The sequence below is a fragment of the Salvelinus namaycush genome, chromosome 5 (genome assembly GCF_016432855.1).
Source record: "Salvelinus namaycush isolate Seneca chromosome 5, SaNama_1.0, whole genome shotgun sequence".
NCBI classification, from domain to species: domain Eukaryota; kingdom Metazoa; phylum Chordata; class Actinopteri; order Salmoniformes; family Salmonidae; genus Salvelinus; species Salvelinus namaycush.
The window spans coordinates 67737140-67756739 of NC_052311.1; the positions used below are offsets into that span (position 1 = coordinate 67737140).

At 41.8% G+C, this 19600-nt stretch overlaps 2 protein-coding genes across 6 annotated transcripts in view; one reads left to right on the forward strand and one right to left on the reverse strand.

The window, feature by feature from the left end:
* The first annotated feature begins 3221 nt into the window (after positions 1 to 3221).
* On the forward strand, positions 3222 to 11475 carry LOC120048809 (protein C1orf43-like). Of its 4 annotated transcripts, none has more exons than XM_038995043.1 (7): positions 3222 to 3488; positions 5837 to 5938; positions 6027 to 6126; positions 6249 to 6302; positions 6747 to 6907; positions 8900 to 8958; positions 9040 to 11475. In XM_038995043.1, exons 1-7 carry the CDS (start codon positions 3426 to 3428, stop codon positions 9266 to 9268), a joined length of 768 nt encoding a protein of 255 aa, XP_038850971.1. In that variant the 5' UTR covers positions 3222 to 3425; the 3' UTR covers positions 9269 to 11475. The 4 variants fall into 4 exon arrangements, with proteins under 4 accessions (XP_038850971.1, XP_038850975.1, XP_038850972.1 ...); XM_038995044.1 differs by having other exon boundaries at positions 3224 to 3488; positions 9058 to 11475; XM_038995045.1 differs by lacking the exon at positions 3222 to 3488 and adding an exon at positions 4699 to 4741.
* Positions 11476 to 13184: 1709 nt separating this feature from the next.
* The window catches only part of LOC120048807 (tuftelin-like), a 27786-nt gene continuing 21370 nt past the window's right edge, over positions 13185 to 19600 (reverse strand). For both annotated transcript variants that reach the window (XM_038995042.1, XM_038995041.1), the window contains exons 10-12: positions 16355 to 16438; positions 14507 to 14601; positions 13185 to 13662 (exon numbers count right to left, since the gene is read on the reverse strand). In XM_038995042.1, coding sequence (XP_038850970.1) covers positions 13590 to 13662; positions 14507 to 14601; positions 16355 to 16438 — 252 coding nt within the window. In that variant the 3' untranslated portion in view covers positions 13185 to 13589. The remainder of the gene's footprint in view (positions 13663 to 14506; positions 14602 to 16354; positions 16439 to 19600) is intronic.

Sequence of the window (19600 nt, forward strand, 5' to 3'; positions counted from 1 at the left end):
CTACAGTACTCACAACCAGTGAAAGTTAGAGTGAAGCATCCCTTCGGTTATGGGTTCTTGACTTGTTATCCAGTCATTCATCTACGGATTGACATATAACTTCCCACTGTCAAATATTTCATCTCTGGGGCGTTATGCAAAGCTAACTGTCTAATGGGTGCAGACTGCTGTCATATCAGTGAACAGAATAACTGTCACCCAACTGCCACCATCCCAGCCAAAAGCATAACAGCTGAAAACATCACAGTACAACTAAGCTACATGATATATCATTATATCAGAAAGTTTGAAGATCCCAAAAATGAATAAATAACACCTATCAACAAGAAGACTTGTTGACTTCCTTTGGATGGTAATGTGTGTTTTTATATGTGTACCAGTTCTTTTTTGACTCAGGTAAGTCCCAGTGTCAGTTTACAGAAACACCTGTTCACCCAGCTCACAAAGCCTCCCACCTGCGTATCCGTTGGCAACAACATGGCCCCATTCACTCTAAAGCCAAATTTAACAAAGACACAGAAACACACCTTACCTTCAGAGAAACTTAGGAGTCCAAGCTGATCCAATCAGAAGCTGTGTTTTGTGGTAGTAGTGGGAGAGAGTACTGTTACCATCATCCTCATCCTCCTCCCAGCTCCCTCTCTCTGTGTGTTCTCTGTCATCTTTGCATTATGTATCTATACAGTAACACAAACCTACCCCACTGGTTTACCCCCCCCCCCCACCCTCTCTCTCTCCTCCCCCTTCCATTGTTACTCCCTCCTTCCTCACAGGACGGCATTCCAGACTCGCTCAGTGTGTCACCTTCTGACCACGCACACACACACGCACTTATACTGTATGTACACATGCATATGTATCATCTCCTTCCACACACACATACAGTACAAACACATGCTGCCATTTTGTATTGATCAGTTGACCCTGAAGTCAGTCAATAGATTTACAACTACACTACATGAGATGTGACTCAGTCACTGTCTTACTCAGTCACCCGCTCGCTCACTCACTCACTCGTATGTTCAGGAGACATAAGATTTGGCATGAGTCCTCAGATCCTCAAAAAGTTCTACAGCTGCACCATCGAGAGCATCCTGACTAGTTGCATCCCCGCTTGGTATGGCAACTGCTTGGCATCCAACCACAAGGCGCTACAGAGGGTAGTGCTTACGGCCCAGTTCATCACTGGGGCTAATCTTTCTGCCATCCAGCAGTAGGCTCCCGAGTGGCGCAGCGGTCTAAGGCACTGCATCTCAGTGTTAGAGGTGTCACTACAGACCCTGGTTCGATCCCGGGCTGTATCACAACCGGCTGTGATCGGGAGTCCCATAGGGCGCACTATTAGGTTAGGGGAGGGTTTGGCCGGGGTAGGCTGTCATTGTAAAATAAGAATTTGTTCTTAACTGACTTATCTAGTTAAATAAAAAAATATACCAGGCGGTGTAGGAGGAAGGCCCTAAAAATTGTCAAAGACTCCAACCACCCAAGTCATAGACTGTTCTCTCTGCTACCGCACGGCAAGTGGTACTGGTGCGTCAAAGTCTCCTTAATAACAGCTTCTACCCCCAAGCCATTAGACTGCTAAACAGTAAATCAAATGGCTACCCAGACTATTTTCATTGACCCCCTTTTTCAGGCTGCTGCTTGCTGTTAGTATCTATGCATAGTCACTTTACCCCTACCTACATGTACATGTTACCTCAATTACCTCGACTAACCTGTACCCTCGCTAATTGACTCGGTACTGGCACCCCCTGTATATAGCCTCGTTGTTGTTATTTTATTGTGCTACTTTAAAAAAAAATATATATATATATTTATAGCAAATATTTTCTTACTTACTTAAAAATCTGAATTGTTGGTTAGGGCTTGAAGGTAAGCATTTCACGGTAAGGTCTACTACACCTGTTGTATTCGGATCATGTGACATATAACATTGTAAAATGTATGTCAAATCTGTAATAAGAAAGATACAGTACTTACATGTGTTTGTGCAATCTGTAGTGAAGCAACAAGTCACAGCCATTACCCCTTACATCCACCAGTAACAGACAGTCAGCCAGTAGCAGTCAGACAGTGGCAGTCAGCCAGGGGCAGTCAGCCAGTAGCAGTCAGCCAGTAGCATACCGGAAGCAGGGAAGGGGTTTGGGTTATAGATGACTAGACTGTCACAGTGTACAGACAGATGGCTCGTGGCTGTGTGCAGATACAGTATCAGCCAAATGAGCCAATCTCAAAGTCTCCCCAAGATATCATGGACTATGGAATGGTGACATTAGCCTATATCTATATCATGAATGACCAAAGTCCATGCAATGACAACACATAGGCAAACTTACTTGTCACCTATATATCACAGAAAAACAAAAAAGAGGAAAATATAATGTTTACGCAGAAACAGTTCAGTTTCAGGAGATGCCAATTAAGATAAATGGTTTGCTTGCTTGACAGTTCAATGTTTGTATAGGCCATTGTATAGGCTAGGCACCATCTCTGTTGACCACTACCCAAAAGCATGAGCTGTAAATTGAATGTTTTGGTGTCAGAGGCCCGGGGTTTTGCTTTGAGAGATTTTCCACCCAGCAAAGCAATAATCAATATGGGAAACACTGTAGTCAGAGAAATCAGATGGGTGTTACACATTGGTAATGGATGAGGAGAGTTTCTGTTTCCACCCATGTACAGCTTTATTAGCGCTATATAAAATGTAAATGAAGATCTCTGCTGGACACAGTAGCGCTGGTCTGGTTATGTGAGGGAAACATCCCAATGTTCACATCTGCAACTCCAGACATATTTTCAGCCTCCCACCACAGTCTCCTCCAGAAGAATGGCTTCTCTGTCTATTGGGACAAATAGGATCGTAAATCATCAACCAACTCACATTGCCTTCGTAGAGAACTGACAGATTCCTAGTATTTCCCGTAGGCTTCAGAGGATAAGATAACCATAACCCCTTACAAAGGCAATATTAGGCCTACTACAGGCCTATCAAATTAGCAGTTGCAAATGACATTAAACAGTTCACGGCACATGAGAAGATTATAATACTGTTCTTGTTTCTCACAGACTAACTGGTTCGTAGAGAATGGAGACCACTATAAAGGTTGAAACTCACTCATTGGAGAGGAGCCCCTGTGTTTCGTGGGTTGTCGAACAGCAGGTGGCGGTGAAGGACCTTTGTAGGCTACGGCTACGTCATCGAAACCAGAAGGCAGGGAATAGATCACGTGACAATCCCAGATGTCAACAAACGATATCAACAACAGGGAAGTGTCAACGTTTCGTTGTTACAGATTTTCCAATGGATTAACCGACATTTGATAATTCATTAATGTTACAGTCACTCGTGTACATTCTGAAAGGAACCATGAGTGCGTTCTGTTGATTCTACGCTAGTTTAGCTTTTGACGAAGACTTTCAACATGAGGTCCGATTCTCCTCTCTCCAGCGTCAACGTAGTGCTTGTTATGGCCTACGGAAGTCTGGTAAGTCTTAAATGAATGTGTTCTCGTGTTTTTCCTTAATATAAAGAATGCTTGACACAACTAGCTAGCTGTTGCGTTTCTCAGGACTCCTGTGTAATGGAATTAGCTTGCTAGCTACAGTATAGAGACAGGCAACACAGCAGAAGTGTCAAACAATGTGTAACAAAAAACAGGTTATATGACAGGCAATGAAGACGAACTGGGCACTTGTACGGAAAGCGCACAACACAGTAAAATATAGCTAGCTTTTATTAAAGGGATAATTCACCAAAATTACACATTGGTTTCCTTACCCTGTAAGGTATGACAGCAATCCACGCCTTGGTCTATTTCCCTTGCTTTGGTTTTGTTTCCAAATGCTAACCTTTTAACATTTGTGGCACAAACCCCATTCAAGTCATGGGACCGATGTTAGCATTTTTTTGCGCATCACGTTCAAATCATCCGAAAGTATCTCAAATTGATTCTGAAGCTCATCAAAGTCACTTATAGATGATTTGAACATGCTACATGGGATTTGTGTCACAAATGAATTTGGAAACAGTGCCAGGGAAACTTAACTAAAACATTGATTGCGGTCATACCATAGACTGCTTACAGGGTATTGACACAAATGTCATTTTGTAATTTGGGTGAACTAAGAATGTATCTATTGTGGACAGGGTTTACGTGAGATTTTAGGTTCAAAACGTTTTGCAACGGAATCCGACTAATGAATACCCCCAAGTGGAAGTGCATTCTCCAGAGTGATAACTGCAACTAATAAATAACAAACAATAATTCAGACGGACCAATAAGATGACAGTTACAAATCATATGATTACTGTAGTTGACTTTATGGAGGCACCTCCACCCTGTTACAGTACATGCAAGCTGTGTCAGTGTATGCTGAACAAAAATATAAACGCAACAATTTCAAAGGTTTGACTGAGTTACAGTTCATATATGGAAATCAGTCAATTTAAATACATTCAATAGGCCCTAATCTATGGATTTCACATGACTGGGAATACAGATATACATCTGTTGGTCACAAATACCTTTAAAAAAATGTAGGGGCGTGGATCAGAAAACCAGTCAGTATCTGGTGTGACCACCATTTGCCTCATGCAGAGCGACACTGTTGATTGTGGCCTTTGGAATGTTGTCCCACTTCTCTTCAATGGCTGAACGAAGTTGCAGGATATTGGCGGGAACTGAAACACGTTATCGTACACATCGATCCAGAGCATCCAAACATGGTGACATGTCTGGTGAGTATGCAGGCCATGGAAGAACTGGGACATGTTCAGCTTCCAGGATTTGTGTACAGATCCTTGCAACATGGGGCTGTGCATTATCATGCTGAAACATGAGGTCATGGTGGTGGATGAATGACACAACAATGGGCCTCAGGATCTTGTCACGGTATCGCTGTGCATTCAATATAATGCAATTGTGTTCATTGTCCGTGGTTAGAGCTTTGGGCCAGTAAAGGAAAGGTTGCTAGATCGAATCCCTGAGCTGACAAGGTAAAACTCTGTCGTTCTGCACCTGAACAAGGCAGTTAACCCACTGATCCTAGGCCATCATTGTAAATAAGAATTTGTTCTTAACTGACTTGCCTAGTTAAATAAAATAAAAAAGTATGCCTGCTCATACCATAACCTCACTGCCACCATGGGGCAGTCTATTCACAACGTTGACATCAGCAAACCGCTGGCCCACACAACGCCTTACAGGTGGTCTGCGGTTGTGAGGCCGGTTGGACTTAACTGCCAAATTCTCTAAAGCGACGTTGGAAGTGGCTCATGGTAGAGAAATTAACATGACATTATCTGGCAACAGCTCTGGTGGACAATCCTGCAGTCAGCATGCCAATTTCACGCTTCCTCAACTTGACACCCGTGGCATTGTGTTGTGTGACAAAATTGCACATTTTAGTGTGGCCTTCTATTGTCCCCAGCACAAGGTGCAACTGTGTAATGATCATGCTGTTTAATCAGCTTCTTGATATGCCACACCTGTCAGGTGGATGGATTATATTGGCAAAGGAGAAATGCTCACTAACAGGGTTGTAAACAAATTTGTACACAATTATTTTTGTGCTTATGGAACATTTCTGTGGTCTTTTATTTCAGCTCATGAAACATGGGACCAACACTTTACATGTTGCATTTATATTTTTGTTCAGTGTATATCTTGCCTTGTCAAATTCTATATTGTGTCACCCCCTTCTACGACATACTCCTCTGGATAGGTTGATGTCTCTTCTAGGACATACTCCTCTGGATAGGTTGATGTCCCTTCTAGGACATACTCCTCTGGATAGGTTGATGTCTCTAATGTACAGAGGTCTGTGTCTCCAGGTGTTTGTGCTGCTGTTCATCTTTGTGAAGAGGCAGATCATGCGCTTCGCCATGAAGTCTCGTAGAGGACCACATGTACCCCTGGGCCACAACGCTCCAAAGGTAAGACACACACACACTCAGTCTGACTTATTTTTAACATGACTTTTCTATACACGTGTTAATTTTCTCTACTTCCTGTGTCCTTTAGGACCTGAGACAGGAGATAGACTCTCGTTTGTCCAAGGTTCAGGAGATCCGCTTTGAGCCGCGCCTGCTGTCTGAACAGGACGACAGACTACAGAGTGGCGGTGAGAGAACACATATACACACACACACACACACATACATCATGTAGATATATTTTCTACCCATTCTACAGCTACAGTAGCCCTCTGTGAACTAAAAAAGATGATCTATGTGTGTTTTGCAGGTTGCTATGACTACCTGTACAGAATGAGGGCACTCGATGCCATAAGAGACTGTGGTAAGTCCTCTCCTGCTGTTTCACCCTGGCCTGTACGTCTCACTGTCATCATCCCGGTCCAACAGCACCCCCTGCTGGGGCATTATGTAGTAACTATGTTATACTCACGCAATAAGTGCTGTTCTTGTGCACGACGCAACGCGGGGTGCATGGATACAACCCTTAGCCGTGGTATATTGGCCATATACCACAAACCCCCGAGGTGCCTTGTTGCTATTATAAACTGGTTACCAATGTAATTAGAACAGTAAAAATACATGTTTTGTCATACCTGTGGTATACCACGGCTTTCGGCCAATCAGCATGCAGGGCTCGAACCACCCAGTTTATAATGCTGCACATCCTCTTCACCTACTGTATGTACTACCTTATGAATCAGTGGCCTTTGACCTCTAGATTCATAACTCCAATTTGATCATAAAACATCTTCTCATCTCCTGACAGATATTCCGTTCAGTGAGTTGGGAGGGACTCCCACAGCTGTGACAGGGAGGAGATTCCGCGCCTGGCTTCTAGATCTGAGGAGTTCCCTGTTCCGCAGCAGCCGCAGTTCCCTCATAGACACACTGCTGGAGGGCTACCACAACGCTCGCCACGGCACCGGGGTCAGTGTGTGTGTCTCTATTTTATCTGGGGGAGGGGGAGAGAAAGATGCCTGTGTCTCCACATGACATTGTGTCTGCCACTTACTGAGTGGTCTATAGTAGAGGTCAACCGATTATGATTTTTCAACGCCGATACCGATTATTGGAGGACCAAAAAGCCGATACCGATAGATCGGATGATTTACATTTTTATTTATTTGTAATAATGACAATTACAACAATACTGAATGAACACTTATTTTAACTTAATATAATACATCAATCAAATCAATTTTCCTCAAATAAATAATGAAACGTTCAATTTGGTTTAAATAATGCAAAAACAAAGTGTTGGAGAAGAAAGTAAAAGTGCAATATGTGCCATGTAAAAAAAGCTAACGTTTAAGTTCCTTGCTCAGAACATGAGAAAGCTGGTGGTTCTTTTTAACATGAGTCTTCAATATTCCCAGGTAAGAAGTTTTAGGTTGTAGTTTTTATAGGAATTATGGGACTATTTCTCTCTATACCATTTGTATTTCATATACTTTTGACTATTGGATGTTCTTATAGGCACTTTTGTATTGCCAGTGTAACAGTATAGCTTCCGTCCCTCTCCTCGCCGCTACCTGGGCTCGAACCAGGAAGACATCGACAACAGCCACCCTCGAAGCATCGTTACCCATGCAGAGCAAGGGGAACAACTACTCCAAGTCTCAGAGCGAGTGACGTCACCGATTGAAACGCTATTAGCGTGCACCCCGCTAACTAGCTAGCCATTTCACATCGGTTACACCAGCTTAATCTCGGGAGTTGATAGGCTTGAAGTCATAAACAGCTCAATGCTTGAAGCACAGCGAAGAGCTGCTGGCAAACACACAAAAGTGCTGTTTGAATGAATGCTTACGAGCCTGCTGCTGCCTACCACCGCTGTCAGACTGCTCTATCAAATCATAGACTTAATTATAACATAACACACAGAAATACGAGCCTTAGGTCATTAATATGGTCAAATCCGGAAACTATAATTTCGAAAATAAAACGTTTATTCTTTCAGATAAAATACGGAACGGTTCCGTATTTCACTAACGGGTGGCATCCATAAGTCTAAATATTCCTGTTACATTGCACAACCTTCAATGTTATGTGATAATTACGTAAAATTCTGGCAAATTAGTTCGCAACGAGCCAGGCGGCCCAAACTGTTGCATATACCCTGACTCTGCGTGCAATGAACGCAAGAGAAGTGACACAATTTCCCTAGTATAATATTGCCTGCTAACATGAATTTCTTTTAACTAAATATGCAGGTTTAAAAAAATATACTTCTGTGTATTGATTTTAAGAAAGGCATTGATGTTTATGGTTAGGTACATTCGTGCAACGATTGTGCTTTTGTTAAATCATCCCCCGTTTGGTGAAGTTGGCTGTCTTTGTTAGGAAGAAATAGTCTTCACAGTTCGCAACGAGCCAGGTGGCCCAAACTGCTGCATATACCCTGACTCTGTTGCAAGAGAAGTGACACAATTTCCCTAGTTAAAATAAATTAATGTTAGCAGGCAATATTAACTAAATATGCAGGTTTAAAAAGATATACTTGTGTATTGATTTTAAGAAAGGCGTTTATGTTTAGGTACACATTGGTGCAACGACAGTGCTTTTTTCGCGAATGCGCACCGGAACGATTATATGCAACGCAGAACACGCTAGATAAACTAGTAATATCATCAACCATGTGTAGTTAACTAGTGATTATGTTAAGATTGATTGTTTTTTATAAGATAAGTTTAATGCTAGCTAGCAACTTACCTTGGCTCCTTGCTGTACTCGCGTAACAGGTAGTCTGCCTGCCACGCAGTCTCCTCTTGGAGTGCAATGTAATCGGCCATGATCGGTGTCCAAAAATGCCGATTACCGATTGTTATGAAAACTTGAAATCGTCCCTAATTAATCGGCCATTCCGATTAATCGGTCGACCTCTAGTCTATAGTGTGTGACTCCTGTCTGTGTCTGAAGGTGTTTGGAGAAGCAGAGTTTGTCAAATACAAGGAAGCCCTGAACGAACTGGCCTCTGTGTGAGTATAGACACACACTGCCATTTATCTAAGCACTACTCATGTGTTTTAATGAAGGTTTTTCAAGTTTGACTCGAGTAGTTATTCTTCTCTCCCCAGTGTGAAGAGCCACTCCAGCTCCACCAGTCTGGACCAGCATCACCAGTCAGCAGCTAAAGACCTGACCAGTACCCCAGAGCCTCCCCCCCCCTCTCCCCCCTCCCAGGTCACATACCTGCCGTCAGCTGGGCAACGCACCAAACGACCAAAACACTTCTTGGAACTCAAGAACTTTAAAGACAAGTACAACACCTTGGAAAGCACATTCTGAGAACTACAATCTCCTATGGCATAACACGAGAAACTACAATTCCCTACAGCATACCTTGAGAAACGACAACTTGCTGACTATGACAACTGCAACTCCCTACAACCCTGAGAACTTACAACTCCCTAGAAAACAACCTGAAAACTACAACAACTTCTCTGCTACCACTTTAAATCTGTTTTGTTGCGAGTACTGGACTCACTTTTCCTTCTCTATTTCCATAGTAGATAGCCTGGTGGAAAAAAAATCTGTCGTTCTGCCCCTGAACAAGGCAGTTAACCCACTGTTCCTATGCCGTCATTGTAAATAAGAATTTGTTCTTAACTGACTTGCCTAGTTAATAAAGGTTAAATAAAAAAGAAATGAAGGTAGTGATAAGTAGAGCTCCTGGACGGGACAGATACTGGGGTTTGTGGTAAAAGAAGAGGTTGGTGAGTTAGTGAGAGACTTGTTAGTGCCAGCGGAGAGAGAAGAGACTTGGTAGGGTTGGTACTTGGTACAGTTGGGAAGACTGGAGCACAGCAGGATTAACAGTAGCACAGCAGTATAGGAATGACAGTAACATTACGCTGCCTTACTAGTCCTGAGGAAAAACACTGCCTACTGCCTATCATGCGTCTCACATAATAAATAGTGCACTAGATTTAAGCTTATTTGACCTTAAACATCGTTGTGAACTTTTGCACAGACTTTGCAGGTAGATCATCATGTAGGGCTATGCAAAAAGAGATGAGACCAGACAAGCTACATGCAGTTTCTATGCAGAATGCATTAATGCAGGGTTTCTCAAACTTTGTCCTGGGGACCCCAAGTGGTGCACGTTTTGGGTTTTGCCCTAGCACTACACAACTGACTCAAATAATCATCAAGCTTTTATTATTTGAATGAGCTGTGTCGTCCTAGGGCAGAACCTGAAACGTACATCTCTTGGGGTCCCCAGGACTGAGTTTGGGAAACGCTGCATTAATGCACAGTATTAGAGTAAGACTTGTTTATAGTGTGTTCAGTGCTAACTAAGCTATTGATGGACTAACGTTATAGCAGACCAGCGTTCCTCACAATGGCCCTGGAGAGCTACAGTACAGGCTGTGCAGGCTTTTGTTCCCGCCTAGCACTAACACACCTCCAATCAAGCTGATTAGTAGAATCCGGTTAGTCACTGTTGAGCTGGAACAATACAGCCTGTAACTCTGCAGGACCAGGACAGAAGAACTATGGATTATTCCAGTATTACTGCTAGACATTTCCAGTACTTGTTTAGGGCAGAGCCATGTATTTACATATATATTGCAAAGGTGTAGGGCTAGTGTTACAAGGAAATTAACATGTTACACAGTCTGACGGTTGTCCATAAAAACGATTATACTTTTTAGAGTGTACAATGTTTTTTTTTGTATTCCATTTTTAAAGATAATTATTTAGAATAAAGCATTCATGTTAAGTGCCCTTTTTCTTGAATGGATGATTTTAATACAATTAAATTATTACATGTATGTATGGTTCAATACTAAAACCTTCATATATTCTTAATGAGGTGTGAGTTGGCTATATAGCCTGGGTTCTAGTCCGATATATTCTTAATGTGTGAGTTGGCTATGTAGCCTGGGTTCTAGTCTGATATATTCTTAATGTGTGAGTTGGCTATATAGCCTGGGTTCCAGTCCGATCTATTCATAATGAGGTATGAGTTGGCTATAAAGCCTGGGTTCCAGTCAGTTTCTGCTTTAACCAATCCCCACTCTCTCTTACAGCAGAAACAGACTGGTATGGTACCCAGGCTCATATGAATCGTCAGTGGAGTTATCTAAAGCACCTACAGATGTGGGACCAGGCTAGAGATTTATGGGTTGAGTAATATTGATGTATGATTGTAGCACAATGTTCCTCCAGTCAAATGTGAACAGCTTCAGAAGTGTGTTCGAATCTAATGTGTTGTGTGTATGATTGATGTATGATTGGGATCAGAGGAGGCTGGTGAGGAGAGGACGCCTCATAATGGATGGAATTGAATGGTAACAAACACATGAAAAATCAGGTGTTTGATTTGTTTAATACCATTCTATTTATTCCGTCCCAGCCATTACTATGGCCTGATAATAGTGCTGAATAGGCTGCTTTATGTTTTAATGGACTCCCCTGATCTATCCTCTGTGCATTGTAATACATACTGCAGCTGCCATTCCATTAAAGTGGTACCACTGGACCAGAGATTATTGACTGATGGTGATATCTTATGACATTTGAGATTCAACTCAATTCTAGTGGTGTAGGCTACATTTCTCCCCCAAGAACATTATAAATTGCTCATTTCTTTAATAGCCTTCAACTGTAAAAGGGGAACATGCCCAAGTGTTATGGCTTCATGTGCCTTTTCTCCCAGCACTTGTTGGTTTATCATGTGACTCACCACCAGGGAGCGGACATTCACTATGCATAAACTACAGTACTGTACAAACTACAGCACTGCACTATACATAAACTACAGTAGTACACTATACATAAACTACAGTACTGCACTATTCATAAACTACAGTAGTACACTATGCATAAACTACAGTACTGCACTATGCATAAACTACATAATATAGAATTAAATTATATTAATGAATTTAGATGTAATATAGAAATGTGAATGAGAATATTTGACTCACTAGTACCCCCTCAAAAAACACAATTATTTTCATATATTTATTAAAATAACTAAAACACAAAGTATATATGTTGTTAACACACACTAAAATGTCTACTGAAAATGTTTTCCCTAAAATTAAAGTTGTATTTTCACATAAATACATAAAGATGATTGTCACACACTAAGTGTCAGGCCAAACATTCCTGTCTGAAGGATAAAACTAACAAAAAAATCCCAGAGTAAGACTACAGGGATATCAAAGAATACCACATAAACAAATAAATATAGTTATGTACAAAGCTGGTGATAGTGGATGAAACTTCAGGTAACTGAAATGCATGCAAAAATGTGGATAATGTCAACAAGACTTCTTGTAAGACTTCTTTGTCAGAAAGAATCATCTTCATTTTCTTTAGACTTTAAAGTGACATCAGTATTGGTGAGGGGGACTTCTAATCCACACATACTAGACCAAACATCCCACTTTCTCAATGAACAAAATAACAAACATGGCCTTTAACTTTGTATTCAAACCATGACACATCACTGTGGCTGCTGCGTGACCATGTAAGTATATTTACAAAAAGTCAAAGATTGTCTTCCTCCCTTTCAGGTGTCAAATAAAGAGGATTCTAACAGTGGACTCTAGGTCACAGACACAGGAGGTAGGTTAATGGGTTACAGAAGGGTTTGATGGAAAACTATAACCTCTATCCTTAATGTGTTTCTGCTTCTCCAATACCTATATACTGTAGCAACACTCCCTCTATCCTGCCTTGGTGCCATGGTAAAAAGATGACAAACTGGTTGTGTTCTGAGTAGTTTAATACAGATTTCTCTCTCTCTCTCTCTTGGATCCCCCTCTCAATCATCGGCCATTTTATTTCTCTGTTATGGCCCAACCTGGCATGGTTGCCTCCTCTCTGAGGCCAAAGTACTCGGTCTGTTATCAGACCCTCACTGACCACAGGGTACTGCTATCACACTGTCTCTGGTCCTCTCTCTCAGTAGTAAAGTCCTTCAGACTGACTTCAACAGATGACAATAGATTATGACACTGGGTTAGAAAGAATAAATCTGTCTGCTATGAATAAATAGACTTCTATTGTGAATCAACTCTATCAGTATATCTATCTACATCAACGTCCATACACAATCCAAAACCGTACGTACACACACACACACACACACACACACACACACACACACACACACACACACACACACACACACACACACACACACACACACACACACACACACACACACACACACACACACACACACACACACACACACACACGAGGAGGCTGGTGGGAGGAGCTATAGGAGGAATACATGTAACGGTATGAAACACAGCAAACCTATGGAAACTATTTTGACTGTTCCATGTATACCATTCCAGACATTACAATGAGCCCCTCCTCCTATAGTTTCTCCCACCAGCCTCCTCTGACACACACACACATACATTGCATAGTATCCTATCGAAGGAGTGTGGCCATGGGTGGGTGATGGTCGTGCCTGGTGGTCAGTTGATGTGATGTTGTGGTCACCTCAGTTTAAACTTCATACGTGTACTGTGATGTTGGTGTGGTAGTAATGTGGTGGTGGTCTATTTAAGTCCGTTGTTGCTTAGCTTAGCAGGTTTGGTGTCGTTAGGTTAGCCCCTTCTCCCTCGCTTTCACCAGTTCAGGACTTGGTCTCAATGATTTTGATGAAGGGAAGAGGCTTGTTGGACGAGTTGGTGGGCTTCAAAGGCTTACTGTGGAGGAGAGAGGGAGAAAGAGAGAGAACAGAGAGAGAGAGAAATGAGATCGATGCCAAGGTTTTACTCTGGGGAACACATCACTAGTGAACAGTTGAGGGACACTATGGGGATGTGCTGGGGTTAGAAGTGTGTGTGGAGGGCTGTGTGAAGTCAGGTGATGTTTCTGGTCAGTCAGGGGAATGAGGGGGCAGGTGTGTGGTGAGTTGATGACAGGTCAGGTGTGTGTGGAGGGCTGTGTGAGGCCAGGCGGATGTTTCTGGTCAGTCAGGGGAATGAGGGGTCAGGTGTGTGGTGAGTTGGTGACAGGTCAGGCATGTGGTGAGTTGATGACAGGTCAGGCGTGTGGTGAGTTGATGATAGGTCAGGTGTGTGGTGAGTTGATGACAGGTCAGGCTTGTGGTGAGTTGATGACAGGTCAGGCGTGTGGTGAGTTGGTGACAGGTCAGGCGTGTGGTGAGTTGGTGACAGGTCAGGCTTGTGGTGAGTTGATGACAGGTCAGGCGTGTGGTGAGTTGGTGACAGGTCACGCGTGTGGTGAGTTGATGACAGGTCAGGCGTGTGGTGAGTTGGTGACAGGTCAGGCGTGTGGTGAGTTGATGATAGGTCAGGCATGTGGTGAGTTGATGACAGGTCAGGCGTGTGGTGAGTTGATGATAGGTCAGGCGTGTGGTGAGTTGATGACAGGTCAGGCGTGTGGTGAGTTGATGACAGGTCAGGCGTGTGGTGAGTTGGTGACAGGTCAGGTGTGTGGTGAGTTGATTACAGGTCAGGCGTGTGGTGAGTTGATGACAGGTCTATGATGGGTGTGTGTCTGCCTGCGTTACTGGACGTGAATTACCTGTAGACAATCTGGGCGTGGCGGTCTGATGAGAGGTGCGAGTTTGACCTTTCACCTCCCAGGAAGTAGTCCATCTGATCATGCATCTCCCGGTTCTAAACACACACACACACATACAGTTAAAGTCGGAAGTTTACATACACTTAGGTTGGAGTCATTAAAACTCGTTTTTCAACCACTCCACACATTTCTTGTTAACAAACTATAGTTTTGGCAAGTCGGTTTGGACATCTACTTCGTGCATGACACAAATCATTTTTCCAACAATGGTTTACAGACAGACTATTTCACTGTTTCACAATTCCATTGGGTCAGAAGTTTACATACACTATGTTGACTGTGCCTTTAAACAGCTTGGAAAATTCCAGAAAATGATGTCATGGCTTTAGAAGCTTCTGATAGGCTAATTGACATCATTTGAGTCAATTGGAGGTGTACCTGTGGATGTATTAAGGCCTACCTTCAAACTCAGTGCCTCTTTGCTTGACATCATGGGAAAATCAAAAGAAATCAGCCAAGACCTCAGAAAATAAATTGTAGTCTGGTTCATCCTTGGGAGCAATTTCCAAACGCCTGGAGGTACTACGTTCATCGGTACAAACAATAGTACGCAAGTATAAACACCATGGGACCACGCAGCCGTCATACCACTCAGGAAGGAGACGCGTTCCGTCTCCTAGAGATGAACGTACTTTGGTGTGAAAAGTGCAAATCAATGCCAGAACAACAGCAAAGGACCTTGTGAAGATTCTGGAGGAAACCGGTACAAAAGTATCTATATCCACAGTAAAACAAGTCCTATATCGACATAACCTGAAAGGCCGCCCAGCAAGGAAGAAGCCACTGCTCCAAAACCTCCATAAAAAAGCCAGACTACGGTTTGCAACTGCACATGGGGACAAAGATTGTACTTTTTGGAGAAATGTCCTCTGCTCTGATGAAACAAAAATAGAACTGTTTGGCCATAATGACCATCGTTATGTTTGGAGGAAAAAGGGGGATGCTTGCAAGCCGAAGAACACCATCCCAACCGTGAAGCACAGGGGTGGCAGCATCATGTTGTGGGGGTGCTTTGCTGCAGGAGGGACTGGTGCACTTCACAAAATAAATAGCATCATGAGGGAGGAACATTATGTGGATATATTGAAGCAACATCTCAAGACATCAGTCAGGAAGTTAAAGCTTGGTCGCAAATGGGTCTTCCAAATGGACAATGACCCCAAGCATACTTCCAAAGTTGTGGCAAAATGGCTTAAGGACAACAAAGGCAAGGTATTGGAGTGGCCATCACAAAGCCCTGACCTAGAAAATTTGTGGACAGAACTGAAAAAGCATGTGCGAGCAAGGAGGCCAACAAACCTGACTAAGTTACACCAGCTCTGTCAGGAGGAATGAGCCAAAATTCACCCAACTTATTGTGGGAAGCATGTAGAAGGCTACCCGAAACGTTTGACCCAAGTTGAACAATTTAAAGACAATGCCACCAAATACTAATTGAGTGTATGTAAACTTCTGACCCACTGGGAATGTGATGAAAGAAATAAAAGCTGAAATAAATCATTCTCTCTACTATTATTCTGACATTTCACATTCTTAAAATAAACTGGTGATCCTAACTGACCTAAGACAGGGAATATTTACTAGGATTAAATGTCAGGAATTGTGAAAAACTGAGTTTAAATGTATTTGGCTAAGGGGTATGTAAACTTCCGACTTCAACTGTAGGGTCAGAGGTCGGAGGAAGTCAAACCCTACTCTGTGTTGCAGGCATAAAAGACTACAGTTCGGAGCTACAGTAGGTGGTGAACAAAAGACTACAAATCCCAGGTATGGTTAGTTGGTACTGACCTCTGCCTCCAGGAAAGCCACCTTCTCCTCCAGATCTCTGATGACACGGTCCCTCTCCTGGATCACCATACGAGAGTTCTGCAGCTGTACACACACACACATCCATTTATAGTCCTGTTATAGCATGTTATAGTCCTGTTATAGCATGTTATAGTCATTTTAAAGCATGTTATAGCATGTTATAATCATGTTATAGCATGTTATAGTCCTGTTAAAGCATGTTATAGTCCCGTTATAGTCCTGTCAAAGCATGTTATAGTCCTGTTATAGCATGTTATAGTCCTGTTACAGCACGTTATAGTCATGTTAAAGCATGTTATAGCATGTTATAGTCCTGTTATAGCATGTTATAGTCCTGTTATAGCATGTTATAGTCCTGTTAAAGCATGTTATAGTCCCGTTATAGTCCTGTTAAAGCATGTTAAAGCATGTTAAAGCATGTTATAGTACTGTTAAAGCATGTTATAGTCCCGTTATAGTCCCGTTAAAGCATGTTATAGTCCTGTTATAGTCCTGTTATAGTCCTGTTAAAGCATGTTATAGTCCTGTTAAAGCATGTTATAGTCCTGTTATAGTCCTGTTAAAGCATGTTATAGTCCTGTTAAAGCATGTTATAGTACTGTTAAAGCATGTTATAGTCCTGTTATAGTCCTGTTATAGCATGTTATACTACTGTTAAAACATGTTATAGCATGTTATAGTCCTGTTATAGCATGTTACAGTCCTGTTATAGCATGTTATAGTCCTGTTAAAGCATGTTATAGTCCCGTTATAGTCCTGTTAAAACCTGTTGAGGACAGAGGGCGCTGTTTTCACTTTGGGGGAAAATCGTGCCCAATTTAAACGGCCTCGTACTCAATTCTTGCTCGTACAATATGCATATTATTATTACTATTGGATAGAAAACACTCTCTAGTTTCTAAAACCGTTTGAATTATATCTGTGAGTAAAACAGAACTCCTTTTGCAGCAAACTTCCTGACAGGAAGTGGAAAATCTGAAATCGATGCACTCTTCTAGGGGCTGCCTATTAAAGTCCTTGATATTTATTAGTTTAGATGCACTTCATACGTCTTCCACTAGATGTCGACAAGCAGTGAGAGAAGAAATTGAGTGTGTAAATTGATCTGGACTCGAATCATAGCTCTTGGCATGACGTGTCACCAGTTTCCTGTTTTCTGGAGAGCGCGAGGAGGGACCTGGATTTGCCTTCTGATAAGCTGCCGTTATGGACGACTAATATCTCCGGCTTTGATTTTATTTGATACATGTGACAATATCATCGTAAAGTATGTTTTTTCAATATAGTTTAATCAGATTATTGAAATTTTTTCGGGAGTTTTGCCGTGTTCCGTTCTCTTCCGTTTGTTGACATGGAGAGATTCGCGCCACTTGGCAAGTGTGCTTGCTAAATCGAGAGGGAAAAAGGCCGTTCTAAATCCAAACAACGATTGTTCCCGACAAAGGACCCCTTGTACAACATTCTGATGAAAGATCAGCAAAAGTAGGACCCATTTTATGATGCTATTTCATATATCTGTCGAACATGTTGTGCTAGTCGTTTGCGCCCAGCTTTTGGGTACTCTCTCGCTATACCTAAGCTGGATGTCGTAATGAAGTTATTTTTAGAATTCTAACACGGCGATTGCATTAAGAACTAGTGTATCTATCATTTCCTATACAACATGTATTTTTTTGTTATGTTTATGAATAGTCATTTGGTCAGAATATGTGTGTCAGAAAAAGTGTCAGAAAAATATCCGGACGTTGTGGGGAAAAGATGCTACGTTAGCACAATGTATAACCACTGATTTCAGCTCTAAATATGCACATTTTCGAACAAAACATAAGTGTATGTATAACCTGATGTTATAGGACTGTCATCTGATGAAGCTTATCAAGGTTAGTCAAAAATTATATATCTTTTGCTGGTTTGTCACGATCGCTAACTTTTACTACTGGGGAATGGCTTGTGTTTCTGGCTATTGTGGTAAGCTAATATAACGCTATATTGTGTTTTCGCTGTAAAACACTTAAGAAATCGGAAATATTGGCTGGAATCACAAGATGCCTGTCTTTCATTTGCTGTACACCATGTATTTTTCAGAAATGTTTTATGATGAGTATTTAGGTATTTGACGTTGGTGTCTGTAATTATTATGGCTGCTTTCGGTGCAATTTCTGATTGTAGCTGCAATGTAAACTATGATTTATACCTGAAATATGCACATTTTTCGAACAAAACATAGATTTATTGAATAACATGTTATAAGACTGTCATCTGATGAAGTTGTTTCTTGGTTAGTTTGGTTGGTTCTTGGTTAGTTAGGTTGGCTTTGTGCATGCTACCTGTGCTGTGAAAAATGTCTGTCCTTTTTTGTATTTGGTGGTGAGCTAACATAAATATACGTGCTGTTTTCGCTGTAAAACATTTAAAAAATCGGACATGTTGGCTGGATTCACAAGATGTGTACCTTTCATTTGCTGTATTGGACTTGTTAATGTGTGAAAGTGAAATATTTCTAAAAAATATATTTTGAATTCAGTGGAATGTGGAATGTGGGAGGAGTTCCGCTGGCGGAACGCCAGAGCCAGACAGGTTAAAGCATGTTATAGCATGTTAAAGCATGTTATAGTCCCGTTATAGTCCTGTTAAAGCATGTTATAGTCCTGTTATAGTCCTGTTATAGTCCTGTTATAGTCCTGTTATAGTCCTGTTAAAGCATGTTATAGTCCTGTTATAGTCCTGTTATAGCATGTTATACTACTGTTAAAACATGTTATAGCATGTTATAGTCCTGTTAAAGCATGTTATAGTCCTGTTAAAGCATGTTATAGTCCTGTTAACTTCTCTAGGGTAGGGGGCAGCATTTGGAATTTTGGATGAAAAGCATGCCCAAATTAAACTGCCTGCTTCTCGGGCACAGAAGATATGATATGCATATAACTGGTAGATTTGGATAGAAAACACTAACGTTTCCAAAACTGTTAAAATAGTGTCTGTGAGTATAACAGAACTGATTTGGCAGGCGAAAACCTGAGAAAAATCCATTCGGTTTTGTAGTTTTCTATTCAATGCCATTACAGTATCCATTGACTTAGGACTCAAATTGCAGTTCCTATGCCTTCCACTAGATGTCAACAGTCTTTACAAATTGTTTCAGGCTTGTATTCTGAAAAATGAGGAAGTAAGAGCAGTCTGAATGAGTGGACCCTAAAGTGTCACAGAGCTTTTTCATGTGCGAGA